The following is an 18,133-nucleotide window of genomic DNA, read 5'->3' on the forward strand; positions in this document are numbered from 1 at the left end:
CTTCCTCCAGGAACTTAGATTTCTCACCTCGACCACATTCTAGTTGCTTTTGGCTCTGGTTCTCGGTCTAGTTGCTCTCGCTCTAGTTGTGGCTAGTGGTGGTCGCTCATATCACTAGTTACAGCCACTATTCGGTTTTGGTGTCCAGTCTTGACCCGCAGAGTGCTGGCACTATGCGTTGCACGAGCGAATCTCTTACCGCGGCTTTGTGATCTCCAAAGTCTGGGAAAGTGCACCCGGCATTGGGCCTCTCTTCTTCTGATGCGGTGCTGAATTTGGGACAACCCTGGCTCTCGGAGGGATTCAAGATCTACTTTCGGCATCTGTCAGCGTCGAAGATCTGGTCTTGTGAATAGCTCAAGCCAGACCTCGTCTTGTGGCGAATGGTCAGGGAGCTGTGACGGCGAGCAATGGGCTGAGGTTAGGACGGGCTGCACAAGATGCGTACCTCGGAGCTTGAGCTGGGAGGGAGCTGGAGCCATATGGTGGTTTAGCTGGGACCAACAACTGTTTCCAGGGAACGTGGTAATAGGGGCAGTCGATATATGGAATACCTGGAACGAGAGCGAGAGGGGTTATTGCCGAGCTGTGCGAGAATAGCTTCCTGAAGCAACAAGACTTGGGGAGCTGGTTCTTCAATGCTTTTTCTGTACGGCTATAACCTTGGTGTGGTTAGCTGAAGTCAAGGGAGGTGTCTTTCAGGGGTAAGATCTTTCGCGGCTCACCGGCAACCGTTTCATGGTCCGCACATCATCGCCGTCGGTCTCGTCCACTTGCCCTATGTCGTCACAACTCTGACAGTCGTCATCATCGTCACCGTTGTCACTGTCGTTGGCATCGAGACAAGCATCACACGCCACTCTTCAGGTCGTCTCTTCGCCGTCTTCGCGGTGTGGACGTTTCTCGCCGGCTCAGTGGTTTCCGCGGTACTGGTGGTCTCACTGTACTTGGTGGTCTCGGTAGTGTTATGGTCATCCACGAGTCCTCGTGGTCTTGCTTCTTGTGGCCTCACCCTCCGTGGTTCTGGCACTAGTGGTTCTGGCACTTGGCTATGGCTCTCACGCTTCTGGCTCTCGTGGATCTGGCTCTCCTGGTCTTGGTTGTTATGGCCTGGAGTCTTGTCGAGCCTGTTCTGGTCTTGGTCCTTGCCGAGGGCGTTGCTGTGGCCGTTTGTGGAGCTGCCTTGTGTTGGTGGTACTCGCGGTGCTCTCGTGGTCGTCGTGGTGGTCTTCGAGTTCATCGTCGGACCGAGTCTCATGGTGCCGGTTCTCTTGGTTGAGGCTATTATGCTGGCACCTCTCATGCGACCCTTGTGGTGGTGATGATGCACCACGCTGCCGTCTTCGCTACTGCTACAGCCTCTGTGGCTGTTCGGCATCGTCGTCACAGTAACAACTGCCTCAAGGCAGCCTGGACGTCAAATTTCCTCGGTAGGACTTCATCTCCGATTTGGATCAAGGTCAGGGGTACACATCACCGCCACGGTCGTCGTCCTCTAGTTATGCCTCTAGGACTACACCATCGTCGGCTACAAGTCATCCTCTTTCCTCCATGGCCTTCTGAGTCCTCCTAGCAAGGAGTCTCTTCGTCGCTCTCGATCTCCTCACTGCTAGACACCATGGGTCAGGCTGATCATCTCGTCTTCGATTTCTTGGAGCCCATCTGCCTTACTCATGTCTGTCCATTGTATTGCTGGATTTTCGAGTCTGTTCCAGCCTAGCCGATGTCGTCAGCTGTCCTAGAGATATCTGCCCATTCCTCTTTCAGTCTCGCTTCTTACTATCAGCGTTCCTGCGCGAGCTGCCCGGCTACGACCTCCGGTCCCCCTCTGCTCTGTCCGAGAACCTGTATAGGTCCTTGATGGATACTTGTTGGCTTCGGTTTCGGTTTCTGGTGGAGTTCGGGATGCTTCGCATGGACACAAAGGGCGCGACAAAACGAGACAAACTCTCTGTTGGCTGGGCACTCAGGAGACTGTCTAGAGAGTTTTTGGGCATACTGTCCAGGGGGTGGATGGACGTGGTGGTGGTTGACGTTGAGCAGACACACCTTTGGAGGATCAAGGCTATCATGAAGGCATCAGCGTAGCACCACAGCTTGTATATGGGAGGGGTGTAACATCTTGGGAGGCACGGCCAAAGGCATATGCTAACATAAGGCTCAACAGGGTTGTCTGATCATCTTCAGGGTCTTTCGTACCTTCAGCGGCTTTTCTAATCTTCCTTCGACTACAGTCCTAGGTAGGTCAACGCTCTCCCGGCTTCATATTGCCAGTTCCCCGGTCCCTCTACGTCACCTCCCTCGCCTGGACTACCCGCCTAGCAAGCGGTCACAGTCCGTAACCTTCGACCACACCGTGTTCTGCCAGTAGCTACCCCCAGACCTGACTACACCGCCCATCTCTCACCTTCTGCCCTTCCTCATCTTGTTTATTCTTTCGTTCTTTCCTCCCAGCCTGCCTTTTCCTCGTTTGAGATTGGCTACTGGTGTGTGGGCCCACCTGCTTTATGCTTTGAATCTTCCGTCCTTAAATATTCCCCTTCGCTTCAACCCTTTCTCCCAAACTTCCCTCTCTTACCGACCTCTCTCACCAACCTCGCTCGCCCTGCTTTCGTCTGCTCTTTTCTCCCCCAGCTGGGCCTCAAACCATCTAACACTTCGCGTGTTTGCAACAGGAATCGCTTCGACTCACTACCACTTTAGTAAGTTTATTTGTTTTGTTCTCGTACCTCACCGTCATCCACCCCGGTGAGCCGCAATAGGTTTGCCTGCCCACACTTCTTTCACGACTTCCTCTCCCATTCTCAGGTGTCCTGCTCGTTTTTCTCTGGTTCATCACCAGGTGTCAGACAGGACCTCGAATCTTTGGCAGTTAGCCGCGGACTGGAGTCGTGGTTTGTTTACTCATCTCACCCCCATCACATTACACCACAGCAAATATTCCCAAATTTACGACTCTGAGTTGCCATTTTGCGCTCATTCAACGAGGACTTAACTCGCGAACTAGTGGTTCTGGCGAGACTTTGGCTCTTAACCTTGAACGCTCTCATTGTATTCACTTTCACTCCAACTTCGCTCTCGGTTTGAGTTTTTTTCTCACTGGAACGTGGAGTCGACACGTGACAGGAGTTCCACTTTGTTTTTTCTTGCTCCTAAACCTCTCGCTTTTACCTACCGCCTACCAGCCAGTCTTGCCTTCGCCTTTCTCGTCTCTACCCGTTTGCTAACGATCTTTGGATGCAGCCTTCGCCTACAATCAAAATGGCCGAGTACCCTGCCGCTGGTGTTACCGGTGCGCCCGGCAACGGGCCCAACGTCAACGGCTCTGGTGACCCTGGGTTCGCGTCTCCCTCCCAGATGCCCGCCCCCAGTGAGGCGGCGAAGACTCTGTGGTAGGTTACCTCTCTTCGATCTCGCGGACGTAACTAACTTGCTGGCCAGGATGGGTGAGATGGAGCCCTGGATGGATGAAAACTTCATCAAGAATGTTTTTAGCAACACCTCGGCCGAGAATGTCCAGGTGAAGGTCATTCGTGACCGCAACTCTGGGTAAGTTGCAATGTCCTTTGTGTGTGATTTTACTGTGTGCTAACTGTCTTAGCAATGCTGGCTACTGCTTTGTGGAGTTCTCGACCCCTGAGGCTGCCCAGAAGGCCCTCGCCTTGAATGGCACTCCCGTTCCCAACAGCCAACGGGTTTTTAAGCTCAACTGGGCTAGTGGTGGTGGCTTGGTCGATCGTCGGTATGTTGACATCTCTCCATCTCACGTGCAACCATGCTGACACAACTTAGTGATGACCGCGGACCTGAGTACTCTATTTTCGTCGGTGACCTTGGCCCTGAGGTCAACGAGTTCGTCTTGGTTTCTCTGTTCCAGAGCCGCTTCCCCTCTTGCAAGTCCGCCAAGATCATGACCGACGCCATGACCGGCCAGTCGCGCGGTTACGGCTTCGTTCGCTTCAGTGACGAGAGCGACCAGCAGCGTGCCTTGGTCGAGATGCAGGGTGTTTACTGTGGCAACCGTCCCATGCGCATCTCCACTGCCACCCCCAAGACTCGGTATGTAACATGCTCTCTTTTCCAGTCTTTCCAGTCTCTAACTGACTTGTAGCAGCTCTAACCAGTACGGTCATGCCCAGGGTGGCAACCAGATGATGCCCCCTGTCCCCGGCGCCCAGGCCCCTATGTGGGGTGGTGTCCCTCCCTACGGCTACGCCCAACCCGCTGCCCCTTTTAATCCTATGCAGCCCATGAATCAGTTCACCGACCCGAACAACACCACCGTCTTCGTCGGTGGTCTCTCCGGCTACGTCACTGAAGACGAGCTTCGCTCGTTCTTCCAAGGCTTTGGTGAAATCACCTACGTCAAGATCCCTCCTGGAAAGGGCTGCGGTTTCGTCCAGTTCGTCCATCGCCACGCCGCGGAGATGGCAATTAATCAGATGCAAGGTTACCCGATCGGTAATTCTCGCGTCCGCCTCTCTTGGGGCCGTTCTCAGAACAACTCTGGTGTAGGCACTCCTTATCGCCCTGCCCCGCCCCCTCCTCACTATCTTGCTGCCGCTGGCATGCCTCCCCACGCCGGTCCTGGTGGCGCTTACGGCGGACCTGCTGGTCCCTACGGTGGCAACCCTCCCCAGGGTCCTCCTCCCTCTGGTGGTCCCATGCAGGTATGTCTTATGGCTGTCTGAACAATATCCTTCCGTTTGAGTCTTTGCTAACTCTTTTGCCAGTAACTTTTCTCTGAATCCGCTTACTCAGTCCTTCATCGCGTGGCGTTTTGGGTGGCGTACGGGATACGAAAAGCACAAAGAAGGTTGATATTCTGCAAGTTGATCGCAATTCTTCTTCACGCCTCCACTTCGGTTGATCTGTTCGGCATTGCTCGGCGTTCTGGTCTCTACTGTCGTTTGCTTTGCTTTGATCGCGTTTCTGGGCATGCTTATGACACATGAGGCGCGTGAGCGGAAGGGAAATGAAATGGAAATGGCTTCTTTCGAGTCTGTTTTCTCTTTTCGTTCTGAGTTGTCTCTTTCTGTTTTTCTTTTACTCTCTTTCTGCGAAGTCTTTCAGCGGCTATCCAGCAGTTTAGCCCAAGGTGGAAGGGGGGAAGGGCGGTATTTCTTCAGAACTCTCTTTGGAGATTTATCATCTTCATTAGGATTTCATTCTAGGGTGATATTCCCCCACCACAGCCTCTTTGTTTTTTCTTTCAACTCATGGATATGGGAAAAAGATGGACTGGTATACTCTTTTACTGGTTTTCTTTCTTTGCTCTTTTCTGCGAGGGGAACTGGAGAGAAAAAAGTTGAGGGGGGACTTGGGTCGATTGATTTGGGGCATCTTTGTCCTTGACTGGCTGCTTATGGGTTCCGTTTTATTAGCAAGAGAGACTCTGATAACTTTTTGTTTTTTCTGCAATTGACATTCGGTCATAAGCTGCTTTTGATATTTTGCTTGCGTGTTTTGTGAGTGCTTTTGCTTGATGCTTGTGTGCATGTGCCTTTGCGTTGTGTCTTAGGATGTTTGCGTCCTTTGCGGAGGGTTGGATATCGTCTCGAGAGCATAGCGTGACGGTGTTGGGCGTCTAATGGGATGTCTTGGATTGGGGGAGCTGGAGTCTTGGAGTGATGGTGTTTTGGTTGGTTGCTAGGCCAGGGGGCATTGGCGCCTGTGTTGGAACGACTTTGAAGACTTTGGATAGGGGTGAAGAGCTTTGAAGAGTTGGCTGTGACGGGTTGCTCTTCAGCCCTTTGACCCACCGATGACCTCTCAACAAGTTTGGACGAAAGACGATGAACAATCATGGACGGACACCTCGGTGATGAACAGCTTTCCACGAAACCTCATGACACCTTACGTCTCTCTTTTGGGTTATAATGAAACACGAGCAACACGGAAAAACAGAAGGAACACAGCAAAACAACAGCAGAACAACGGTGGATTTAAGCCGGGAGCAGAGAGAGCGTATCAACAAGCAGCAACAACCCGACGTTATTCTGCAAGCAAGGGTGCCAAGGAGTGGTCGACAACCTGGAATATAAGCACGTTGACGATGGGAGTCACCGGGTATCTTGGCAACAAGTTTGAGCGTGGAGGGTTCAAATTCGTCTGATCTCGTCGCGGCTATTCTTGTAAGGATACCCCCCCCCCATCAGACGACGGGCGTTGTTGGGCTTACATACTCCCTACCTATACCCCGTTTGCTGGTAGCATCCTGGTGGATCGTGGTGCCTGGGAGCTTTTTGGTGATGGCTTCAGCTTCGTTGGTTGATTGGCCTGTTTGGTCTCTTCATGCGGTTATGTTCGTTTTCAGCAAAGGTACTTTGGATTGCTGGGTGGCTGGGTCGGCTTGGTGTTGGTGTTGGTGGTTGTCTGCTAGGGCTGTCATTGATACCACGACCGGAGTGGCTTGGTGTAATTGTGATCAACTTGTGGAAGGATTTGGAGTAGATGCACAATAGAAAATATAGAAAGCTCTCTTGCGTGTTTTGACAGATCTGCATGGATTGGATGGTGTTGCTTGGCTCTGAGACAGGACTCTGGGACGGGACTGCCGGTCTGGCTGTGTGTCTCTGTTGGCATTCCTGGGTTTGATGAGTGACTGGGCCTAATGGCTTTGCTTACCGGACCTTATATAGCAACCTTCATTCACGTTGGTGACCGGTAAAGGTAACCGGATGGCAGGGGCAAGAGGGTAGTTCGGGTACACACCAGGAACACATGGTCAGTTGTCATGAAGAATATTTGACGGCCATCCTGGGGTCCTAGCTGACTCAAAACATTGAGGCTATGTGATGACTGACCCAGCTAGGTACCTCTTATTGCATCGACATGGAGGGCAAGCTGACACGCCTTGGATAGACCCCAACTGGAGTCGTCCTGTATCTGTGAAGGACGAAGTCGCTGGGTTGGAGTACATAAGGTATGGAAGAAACACCTTGTTGCTGATATGCCGCACCATATGGTGATCAAGCAGCTGGATACTCGCATTTGCCTGTGCTCTTTCATGTGCTAGCATGTGGACAGGTAGCCCGGGGGCTGTATCCGTGTTATAAGCAGCCATGAACGCCATTTGGCATCCATTCCTTTTCGCACCTCCGGCGGTTAGTATAAGACTTGGAAGTCCCATACACTTGAGGTCGGCGAGATGAAACAACTCTGTGTCACTGTTAGCTTTAGACTGACTGGTTACAGGGAGTCTGGCCTGAGTGAACAGAGGCAAAATGAAAAAGACGGGAAAGCAAAGAGGCAAAGGAAAACGGCGTGCAACGGAGGCAGAGGCTGTAGAAAACAGGTACGACAATAAAGGGATTACGTGTCGGTACATGGTGCAATCAGACAGGGTTCACGGGTGAGTTGATACCTGATATCTAGATAGCCTACGTGGAGAGAATTGTTGGCCTAATAAGAGCGCGGGAAAGAGAATTGGTGCATGCAATGGCCGTGCCTTTGACAATCAAGGTTGACAAGGTATTTATAAGTGAGATTCAAGCTATCAACATACTCTAACCCCAGACTCTGCATCAAAACAAAGCCGTTTAGAGGAGGTAAAAGTCGTAACAAGGTCTCCGTGGGGGAACCAGGAAAGGGGCCGTTAAAGAGTTGCAAGACTCCCCCAAAACCATCTAACATCAACCCGCCGACAGCGTGTCATGAGCAGCAGAAGGTGAAAATGCCATCGTAGTCTGCGACACTGCCGCCGTATTGTCACCTCCGAAGGCAACTCAACCGACGGTTGGCGACGGCGACAAACCAGTCGACGACCGGGTCATGTGGCACCAAAAGGAGATCTTACTCACATGGTGGGCCAGGCTGTCTGAGCTAGAACAACCTGTTGAAGAGTGCAGTTGACGGCTGCGCGGGTGTAATGGGCGCCGAGTGTGTCACCGCGCATAGGCCGTGTTATCGTGGGCGTCCTGATGCATCAAGTTTCGGAAGATCTCATTGTCCCGCCTGAAGATATCCAGAAATTGCTGGCTTGTCTGAGATCTTCGTGGTACTGAACATGGGGCTTTGGAGCCATCGGGGCACTCGCGGAGAAAATCAGATTTCCAACGCCACCTGGGCAGACCACGCCTGCGAGGCTCTCAGACCCGTAGGCGACCAAGATGCTAACATGTGGGAAGGATACTGGCTGTTGTCCCCAACACAAGCCCGGGGCTTGATGGCTGAAATGACGCTAGGACAGGCATGGCCCGTTGATCATGGCCTGCTTCTTTTCATATTCAGGCGCATCCGGCCTGTTCTCGGGGTGCACAGGTGTGACACCACCAGGCGCAATGCCCGCCCCCCAACAGCTGCCGCTGTTTTTCTTGAGCCGAAAGTGCTTTACCCCTTTGGGTTTTTTGGATTAGGCTGTACCGGTTCTCGTATTGTTGTCATGTATTCTGTTAATACCTCCGGGAGGGGGCAAGCAAAGGATGATTGACGACATTTGCTCGAGGAGGACCTGGGAATGAACCATGCGATCAGCTGTGTACGAAGAATGATAACAAAGCACAAGTGACAAAATGACATACGGGAGCCCTCATCAAAATCGGACCATTCACGATTCAAACCTCCGGCAAGCGAAGGATACACACTGTCTTGCAACCAGGTCACTTCCCGTCTCCGCAACTCCATATCCCTAATGAGATATTTGCTGTGAGTGAGCTGACATCCACAGATGTCCATCAGAGGCTGTAAAGGCGACTTCCGCATATGTTGAAGTGTCATGTTCAGGAGCCATGACGACCAATCTCGAAATATTGACAGTGACGGAACTAAGAGCCAACAGGACGACGAATATGGCGATATTGGAAGTTTCCTCGGCCCCGCAGCTCGGATCGAGATCCCTACGACAGGTGTTCACACCCACGTTACCGGAATATCTTTGCGGTGGTTCGTGAGACCGATCGGTTGGCTGGCATGGTGCGATGGTCCAAGGTTGTTTGCATGTTGAGTAGCCAATAGCACGACAATCTTGAAAGAGTCGTCAAGCGAAGCATGTGCTCAATGTTGATAACACACCGGAAGTGGCTTTTGTGACCAGGATGTCCAGCCTCAAGTCACCGAGACATGGCTCATGGGAAGCTTCTCAGTGGGCATGGCGAGCTTTGTGAGGCGCTAACTGTAAAACATGTGCATCTCCTGCACTCCTGCGTTTTCGAGAAACCCGGGACTCACTGCTCACGACTCCCATCAATCCACCTGCCCAAGGCCCTCTCAACGGCTCTCACACCACGGTTTGCGACAGCTATCAATCAATCCACCCGCCCAGGGCCCTCCTGACTGCACTCCCAACTGGAAGCTGTGGGCGAAGGTGGCGCTATTGATGATGTGTGGAAGAGAAGGTAGGGAATGATGGTGGCTCAGACTGCAAGATGAAGGACATTAAGACAGTGAGCCTGTGCCCACGCCTCAGAAGAGGCGCCGTGATGCTCTGAAAAGGCTGGTGGTGCTTTGGCGGGTAGGTCTCCTGGGAGATGGGCCAAGTGGTTGGCTAAGAATGTATATGTGGTCCCTTTCGTTTGACCACGGTGCCTTTCTCCCCCATCGTATACTTATGGGCGGACCTGGGTCGGATCGCACACCACGAAAGGACAGATGGATAGCAACTTGTCCAGATATGGAACGTCGGAGGATGATGTCCAGAGCAAGGTCATTTGGCCTGTCGAGTGGCTGGGCTCATAGGTTGCTAGCGGGAGGCAACGTTGGTTTTTCCCTGCTGCTTTTGCCTGTATATCAAACAGGACCAGGTCCCGGTTATCATGTTTGAAACCCTCACTTCGAAAGTTGCCTTCTGAGAGACGAACTGAAGAACTGACGTATGAAAAAGCGAGCCATGTCGTATTGTCCAAATTTTGGAGCCCCTGGTCGCCCCCCAACATGCCAGACTAAGTTTTCGTGGTGATTGGCAAGCTGGTATCTGTATGGGATTATGAAGTGCAGTTAGTAAGGAATCTGTACCACTGCATGATGGTATGAAGAAGATGGAGAGATGATGAATTCTGCAACCCACGTGAGGCCGAAAATGTCCAAGCCATATATGAAGCAATCAAATCAAGCGATGAAGAACGACAAGAGAAAGAAGAGAAAGAAACGCAATGACCAAAGAGAAGGCCACTAGTAGAAAAGCAAAGGATAGAGCCTAGAATGTGAGGAGAGATACTTACTCGAGTAGGGCCTACATTGGGACGCCATGATCTCGGTCCTCTGTTGTTTGATGAACAGGAAGGCTTGACAGGCCGTGGATGGGAGATGGCTGGCCCAACCTCTTAGGCAGATGCTGAATCGATGGGAAGGCGTGCTGGGGGGTGTATTAATAGTCCCCACCACTGCTCGCAATGTGTGACAGTGTGTTGTGAGTGTGGGAACAATGATTGAGCAACATCGTTCTACTTGCAGTCTTCTCAGAGACCACGATGATGTCTGTCGTGCTTGTGTGATGGTCTCAGCCAACCGAGGTAGCTCGATGGGCACCCTATCAAATACGGTTATGATGGGATGAAGGGTATGAAGACCATAAGTCGGAGAACACAATATCTGCTGCATACTGGCTGAACGCCTTCGAGTCGGAGTAGATGCCTGGCCTTTGTGATGTCTTCTCCGTCGTTTACCCCGTATCTCAGGGAACGGCTCCTTGTCGGTCGAAGACCCGAAGTGTGATTACGGTAGTCCAGTAACTGAAGTTCTTATAACCTGCGAAAACTTGTCCCACCGTTGAGCCTTTCCCACAGTCTAAGTCCACGGAACTTGACACGGTTGACAACGCTGGCTGAAGTTGGACCCTCATTGTCAACAAGAGTGGCGCGGAATGTAAAGACACGGACAACTTACTCGACGCATGTACCTTGAGTGGCCAGCGCATCCTTCTTACTCGAATCTTCCTGATGAGACATCGTCTCTCGAGGGGACTTTGATGTAATATATCAGGATCTGGAGTGAGAACAGAACGTTAGAAGGCATGCTCGGCGATGGAGATAAGGGGGAAGACCAACCTTCTTGATGGGTCGTCGAGCCTTCCCAGGTAACCTTGAGCCCCGCAAAGCTCACCAGTGTAAATCCTCCTCTTTAGTTATTACCCCTTCCTGGGCCTTGTTGAGTCGGTTGGCGTCCATGAAGAAAACACATCCTCCTCTTGAGGTATTACCCCTTCTTGGGCCTTCTTGAATCGGGTTAAGTCCATGAACATAAAGACCCTCCTCTTGAAGTATTACCCCTTCCTGGGCCTCTTTAGATCGGTAATACGGTCGTGGCTCATGAATGCACACCCTCCTCTTAAGTTATTACCCCTTCTTGGGCCTCCTTGAATCGGTAATACGGTTGCGGTCCATGAATACACACCCTCCTCTTGAGTTGTTACCCCTTCTTGGGCCTCCTTGGATTGGTAGCTCGGTTCGAGTCCATGAAGAAAGATCACCCATCTCTTGAAGTATTACCCCTTCTTGGGCCTATTTGAATCGAGAGTGCAGTAGTGGCCCAGAGATATAGAGACATCCTCCTCTTCAGTTATTACCCCTTCTTGGGCCTCCTTGAATCGTTTTGTATGTCCGAGCAAGCACCCTCCTCTTGAGTTATTGCCCCTTCCTGGGCCTCCTTGATTCCCATGAGGTCTTCGGGGATCTCATGGTCGACTTGGCCTGGATCAGGCCTCGGAGACAGGCAAATGGAGGGATGTCTTGGAGGTAATGCTACAGGTGGCATGTCAGTGGATGTACTTGTGTGGGTGAGTTTCAGCATCTGATGGGCGAGGAGACTGACGATCAGGGAGTGGGTTGCAACGCCAACAGCCTGGGCTTGATCATTGACAGGATGATGAGAATAGGCAGAACACTCAACGCAAGATGAGCCAAAGATTGGAAGAAGACGACGAAGAACACGAACATTTGTGGCCACAGAAAAGTGAGTTACCAAAAAAGTCAGAATATCTCGGCAGAAGTGGCTCAACAAACAAAGTTTCGACAGGTGTTAGAGTCAAAACACAAGAAAGATCCGCAGTCCTGCGGTAGGACAACCTCGCAGCCTCCAACTCCCCCCTCGTCTCGGCATCTCCAAGCCTTCCTCACTGAATCTTGCTCGGCTCCGCCCTCCCAGAGTGACCAGAAGCGGGTACAAGCGACAAGATCGAGCATAGTTCAATGGAAGGCGGGTACGTTCCGTTCAGCATTACACACGCTCCTTCCCCATCCATCCCCTCGCTGCCTTGGACACCGTTCCCTCACAATGTATCGACTCACTCTGCCTAACTCTGGACCCCTGAGGGACTCCACTCTAAGAAGCTGAAGGTCTAAAAGGCGGGTACGTTGCGTCCCTTAATGACCAACGTATCCGCTTTCCTCTTTCAGTTTCAAAATCCCCGCCTGGCCTTCACTTATTCGATGCAGGGGTAAGTTGTTGGGAGATCCAGGCGATCAAAGCTTAAGTAAGGGAGCGGAATGGTCCGGAGACAGGCGGATACCTCCTTGTGCAGTTGAAATTTATGCCGAGAGAAAGAGGGTAGCGAAGAAGGAACAGTCATGCCCATCAAGGACTTGGTAGGCATCTGGCATGTGAGTCTGCATATATCACAATATCCAAGGCAAGAAATGGCAAGCAACATGTCACAAGTTGATTTTGAAAGAAAGCTGCAGACAAGGGCTGCTTTTTTCTTTGATTTTCTGGCTCCAGTGACGGTTCCAATGGTCAAACTGGCCCGGGGGCAGGATGGAGCTGGACGGGACGAAGCGATTCATGTCCGAATTTAGTCATCACGGGAATTCTGTGATGTGTAATGTAACAAAATATGAGGCGCCTCCGTCAAAGTGCTTTTTTTTGAAATCAGTGTTTGGAGGATGCTCAAGTGCTCTTTGTTGTGAAGCGGGTACCCACGGAGCTCACCACCTTGCAGATTGAATTCATGAAGCAGCCCTAGGCCCACCTCATGCGAGAGTGCTTCAGATCATGACGGTCGGTGCCGTTTGTTCGGTTACTTGCGTTCTAAGGAGTCTATTTCTCTAAGGTCACGTTCGTTGCCAAACCAAGGTAATGTGTTGGGATTCCTTTCATTTCGTGTGAAAGAGTTTGGTCAGCTGGAAAGTCCTTCACCACTTTCTCATACATGCAACCACACCCACAGCTAGACATGTCTCATTAACACTCCTAGCGCTTATAATGTAAATGGGTGTTAAGAACAGATGACATCTGCAATGTGGTTTTGTACATAGGTATTAAATGAGAAGTTGATGAAGAGCAGTTGATTCATGACTCAAAAGGGTTAGGGTTAGACATGGGAAAAACCAGTGCACAGGAAATCGTCAAACTTTTGAAGCATGTCTTTTTCCAAATCCATAGTATGGATTTTTGTCTTGTTAATGTTTCTACGAACAGGCAATCAGGACATCGATCCATTCATCTGTTTTTATCTTAGCATCTGAAGTACCAAGACATGATCGTGATGAACTTCGATGACGTCGGATGCAACATCAAGCCAGAAAAGGTGGTTCCATGGTTGAGCGACTATCATTCCCGGGTGGCATATTCGATTTGGGATGCCGATGAAGAATCCTATATCTCGCACTCTCTGGGTATCATTATTCCGAGACCGATATTGTTGTCACACACATATCAACGTGTTGTTATCCCCGGAATTCTGAACGGTAGCTGCTGGAGCATGCCGTCACGGGTGTCACATTTGATTCTTGAACTCCATCCACATCTCCTGAGGTAAGAAAAAAGCTTGTCATCTAAGGTATGGAATATCAGGCCTCCATCGGTCTTCTATCACTGAAATATTATTCCGAGCCAACAAGCATCATGCGCTGTCTATGTGTCATACTCCAATCCGGGCCTGGCGGGTTTCAAGGCCGAATCCTTTGATGCCAAGCCACTTATGGAAGCCTGGCGCCAACAGATCAGTGAGGTCACTGGTGACCAGTGACAAGTTGGTGCTGTGCCCCATATCCCCTCACCAAAGCACCGCACTGCCCATCATGAACCCGACGTACTGAAATCCGCCTTTGCCGGACCTATCCCATGACATAGCATCTCCCAGACTCCAAGCCAGCGAAAAACAAAACCTCTCCCCTTTCCTTTCTTCAACCGCCAGTTGCTGGCATCTGTTTTCTGCCAATTACTCAAGTCTATTTTGCTGGCCCCGCTTTCTTCAAACATTTCGTCAGATATATCTAGGCAGGTTTGGTGGTATGATGGTCGATGAGGAGGGAAGGCGTTCGCAGCGGCCAAGGGTACGGGCTATCGGTGCTCTGGGCGTGTCTTTCAACTTCCTCCAAGTTGCCCTGAGGTCCACGACGTGTCTCTATGAGGTGGGATTGATTGCTTTTATCGCGTGGCTGTATGATCACTGGAGACGGGAAGAAAGTGCAAGGGTCGATTTCCTCTTTCCGTCGTTCTTCCCGGTAAGTTCTGCTCTGGTTGGAAATGGTCATTGAGACAAATTTCTGACGGAGACACTAACATGCCGAGGCAAGCTTGGTGCTGGTATTTTGGTCGATGCATACGAATTTGTGTCGTTGCTTTGGTTCGATCGGAGACGGGCTATTAATCCCCTTGCTGTTGGATTCGACGTTACTCTAACAGGAACGGGTGTCTTTTGTTTCTCGATCTTGAATATGGTGGACGACAGGCCGAAGTGGAACTTCAACGGGCCTGACCGCCGCCACCAAGCTTGGGTTTTGGACATGAGAAATGCAATGATATTCATGGTAGTCTATTCGTAAGTTGCAAATGCGTTTGATTTAACGATATTGAATTGCTGACAGTTGAAATAGAATTCTGCATGCCACCTTTGTGGTCCTGGCAGCAGCGGGCGTTGTCAAAATGTACAGGGATATTGGAAAGACACGGAAGGCGAGACGACTGGCGGAAGCCCAGTTGCAGATGCTGCAGTTCAGCCAAGTGGCAAGGCTTGACAAACGGACAGATGCTGCAGCTGTTACAGAGGTACCGATAGATCCTCCAACAGCTGTTCACTTGGATACATCAAGGGACCCATAGTTTGAGATTCCTCACATTCACATGAAATCAAATGGCATTGATCTGGCGTATGATATTCAGGCATGACCAAACTGAGGTACGTAGGCTGTCAACGGACACCACAGGCGAGGCGGACTGCAACCAAGGGAGCGGATACCACACATGTCCCCTCCAGGGCCAAAGCAGCTGGAAGGGGGAAGGAGGGTACGAGGGAGGACCTTCCTGAGCACCTCGTCCTTGGGGAGTCCGCAGCGTAGGTCGACAAGTGGTGGAAGTACCTTGGTACCAGACCTGAGCCTTGTCTTAGGTAATGAAGGTCCTCGCAGGCAACAGCCCCTGCACTGTTTTGTGGACTGGGACGCATTCGAAATTCTTCCACCTTTCAGTCTTCTGCCTCGATTTCGCCTCTCACCACCCACCTCCCGATCATCCACATTCCACTTGGCAGCGATTCCACCATGTCATTCCGTCACCCCATCACTCCATCATTCCAGCTAAAGTTCATTGGTGTCTCGCCTTTGGCTTGAGTCTGTAGGTTGCCCTGTACTTAAATCCCTGGCTTGTTTGTCGCTAATGATTCAGGAGTTGGTTCAAGTGGTGGTTAAAGCATGGGCTGCGTCGACAACGGGGACACATTTACCAGCTTGATTTTGTCCCCAGCCCAGCCCGATTTCATCCCCAGAGCTCACACTGAGTTCGCATTGCCAAGGTACGATCGAATCCTCAGCTTCCACTCTATTGTCCCACTTGTCTAACTGATCTTCAGACAGGGTTGACCTCCGGAGGGGATGGTCCCAGTGGCAGCAACGGATCCCGTCCACATCAGTCTTGCTCAATGTTATGAGTCCACATCGGTCTTTACTCCAGTGTCATGGCCTTTCTGTCTATCGAGAGGCGTCCACACCCAAGCTCAGGGTCTACTAGCAGCCCCGATGACGAGGTTGACAACAGGAAGTTTGCTGGGTAATTGGCTAGCATCAAGCAGGGCACCAACCTGAATGCCACCGAGAAGGCTGACGAGAAGAGACAAAAGTCGGTGAAGCAGTCTCGTGCTCGGTGGATGACTAACCTGTGCTGAGCGCGGGGTCAAGGCTATCCCCTCCAGGCCGCTTTGGTCATCAAACCAACCTTCATTACTCAGCGAGGGGTCAAAGTTGTCCCCTTCAACGAGGACAACACTGCGATTGTGTCTCCAACATCCAAGACTAGAACATGGGAAGGGAAATACTTTAAGTCCCATATCTCCCTTCCATTGTTTCCAAACCGTACGTATAAGTAGGTAAAATAAAGCCGCTCGACAGTGGGCATCTTCCTCCTACTCATTCTATCACTACCCTACGCTTGAATCACTCTGGGCTACTCAATTTACGTTTGTTTTCGTCTTGCCGACACCACACCGGTATTCGCAAAATAAAAATCTACATATACAGATCCAGCGACACACAACAAGATGGCCTCTGGTACCGCTGACAAGTCGAAGCCCTACGTCCCGCTTGCCGGCCTCGCCAGGGACGGTTGGTCCAAGGACGGCAAGGCGACAGCCACCTGCTACTGTGGCACGGTGCAGCTCATTGTAGTGAGTCCAACACTCTAGCCCAGCCGGAAAATCAAAGCCGACGTGTATGATCCCACAAACAGTCCCTCGACGGCGTCGTCAACACCTTTGTCTGCAACTGCGCCGACTGCCGCAAGATCACCGCGTCCATGTTCGCCAGCAACTTCACCGTCAAGAACTCCCACTTTGAGTACGCGCGCGGTAAAGACCGTCTCAAGACGTTTAGCCAATCCCAGACGATCGCTTCGGGCAAGGCGATGACCAACCACTTCTGCGAGAACTGCGGTACGCTCATGTACCGTGTAGGCGAGCGCTTTCCTGGAGTGAGCATCCTGCGCATTGGCACTGTTGACGACTTTTCGTTGCATGAGACCAGGCTTCGGCCACGACAGGAGCATTGGACTAAGGACCGTGTCTGCTGGTTTACGGGAGTCCAGGGGATAGAGGAGACTTTTGAGGTTCAGGGGCGAGGGGGAAGAAACGGAAGCATCAGCAATCTTTAATGATTTCCAACGGGGATTAGAGATTGGATCATGTCCTGGAGGGTGTTCAGGATTCATTGACGGGTAATGTACATGAACAGAACAAGTTTTAGCTGAATGGGAAGAAATGGGTGAATGAATCTCGCTTAAGGTACCCTGTGGGTTCAGATCAAGTTGGTACCAGAAGACACTGAAGATACCAAGACGGGTTTTGTCCACACTCGGACAAGACAGATACATCTATTGAACAACAGAGAATAACAGAAGGCCTTTAGAGGAAAAGACGATATGTAGTGATGGAGTGGAGGGTACGGTGGTTACAGTCGTGCGGCGTACGAATTCACAGGGCCAGACAATAGCTTGGCGTTTTCAAACGCGGAAATCAAAATGTCGAGATATAGTCTGTGGCTGTCCTGGCCGAATGCCTATGACATGAGTAGTTCAATATATACTTCATACCTATGGGAAAGATCTATCCTCACTGTCGCGTTGACTTGACAATACATCCAACCACTGTATTCACTTTAAAAGTAATCCAGTCAAGACATCGTCACCGTCATACCCTAACCCTACCCTATGTCATGCCGCCATGAGTCCAGCATGACCGAAGAAGCTGAGCACAGCGAGTGAGCTATATGCCGTAGAGCTGTTCTGGGGTGGCATATTCTAGGCTCAACAACCGGTGCGGTCTCTGTGTTGGCCGGCGCGTCCTTCTTGTGGCATAGGATGACTGACGGGGCAGAGTGCTGGACCGGGGACGAGAACAGGGCGATAGACAAGTGTCAAGAAGACTGGGTGGGTATGAATGATATCGATGGGCTGGCTCTGCCATCAGGAGAAATCGAAGCAAGGAGCCCCTGTCCAAACTTCAGGGGGTGTACATGTGGAGAGTCTGTCTTCTGAACTGAAAACCTTCCAACCCTTGGCCGACAACAACGTCACTCTTGGGAACACGGCGGTCGACTAAACTTTGGCCTCGAGGATGGAGCTTGTTATTGACCTATGGTAGGCCGGTTTCCTGTGGCTGTGCGGGTGTCAGGGTGGGTGGGACAGACGGTGGTTGTGTTCATGGGTCGGAGAATATGACGTAGTGCGGGGCGGCATCGAAGCCAAGGCAAGGGTGCAGCAACGGTTTGGTCTG

The 18,133-nt window shown here is 51.3% G+C and overlaps 4 protein-coding genes across 4 annotated transcripts; 3 read left to right on the forward strand and 1 right to left on the reverse strand.

Moving 5' to 3' along the window:
- Positions 1 to 778: 778 nt before the first annotated feature.
- On the reverse strand, positions 779 to 1,303 carry QC763_105915 (uncharacterized protein; the record flags this gene model as incomplete). The annotated part of the gene is made up of 1 exon (XM_062907159.1): positions 779 to 1,303. One exon carries the CDS (start codon positions 1,301 to 1,303, stop codon positions 779 to 781), a length of 525 nt encoding a protein of 174 aa, XP_062770085.1.
- Positions 1,304 to 2,526: 1,223 nt separating this feature from the next.
- On the forward strand, positions 2,527 to 6,612 carry QC763_105920 (uncharacterized protein). Its single transcript, XM_062907160.1, has 7 exons — positions 2,527 to 2,702; positions 3,244 to 3,392; positions 3,442 to 3,549; positions 3,602 to 3,742; positions 3,793 to 4,059; positions 4,112 to 4,670; positions 4,734 to 6,612. Exons 2-7 carry the CDS (start codon positions 3,262 to 3,264, stop codon positions 4,734 to 4,736), a joined length of 1,209 nt encoding a protein of 402 aa, XP_062770086.1. The 5' UTR covers positions 2,527 to 2,702; positions 3,244 to 3,261; the 3' UTR covers positions 4,737 to 6,612.
- Positions 6,613 to 13,556: 6,944 nt separating this feature from the next.
- QC763_105927 (uncharacterized protein) lies at positions 13,557 to 16,044 on the forward strand. The gene is made up of 5 exons (XM_062907161.1): positions 13,557 to 13,711; positions 13,773 to 14,378; positions 14,451 to 14,695; positions 14,751 to 15,664; positions 15,722 to 16,044. Exons 2-4 carry the CDS (start codon positions 14,166 to 14,168, stop codon positions 14,974 to 14,976), a joined length of 684 nt encoding a protein of 227 aa, XP_062770087.1. The 5' UTR covers positions 13,557 to 13,711; positions 13,773 to 14,165; the 3' UTR covers positions 14,977 to 15,664; positions 15,722 to 16,044.
- A 46-nt stretch (positions 16,045 to 16,090) lies between these two features.
- Positions 16,091 to 17,454, forward strand: QC763_105930 (uncharacterized protein). The gene is made up of 2 exons (XM_062907162.1): positions 16,091 to 16,531; positions 16,594 to 17,454. Exons 1-2 carry the CDS (start codon positions 16,406 to 16,408, stop codon positions 17,011 to 17,013), a joined length of 546 nt encoding a protein of 181 aa, XP_062770088.1. The 5' UTR covers positions 16,091 to 16,405; the 3' UTR covers positions 17,014 to 17,454.
- Positions 17,455 to 18,133: the final 679 nt, after the last annotated feature.

The sequence above is a fragment of the Podospora pseudopauciseta genome, chromosome 1, assembly GCF_035222475.1.
Source record: "Podospora pseudopauciseta strain CBS 411.78 chromosome 1, whole genome shotgun sequence".
Lineage (NCBI taxonomy): Eukaryota > Fungi > Ascomycota > Sordariomycetes > Sordariales > Podosporaceae > Podospora > Podospora pseudopauciseta.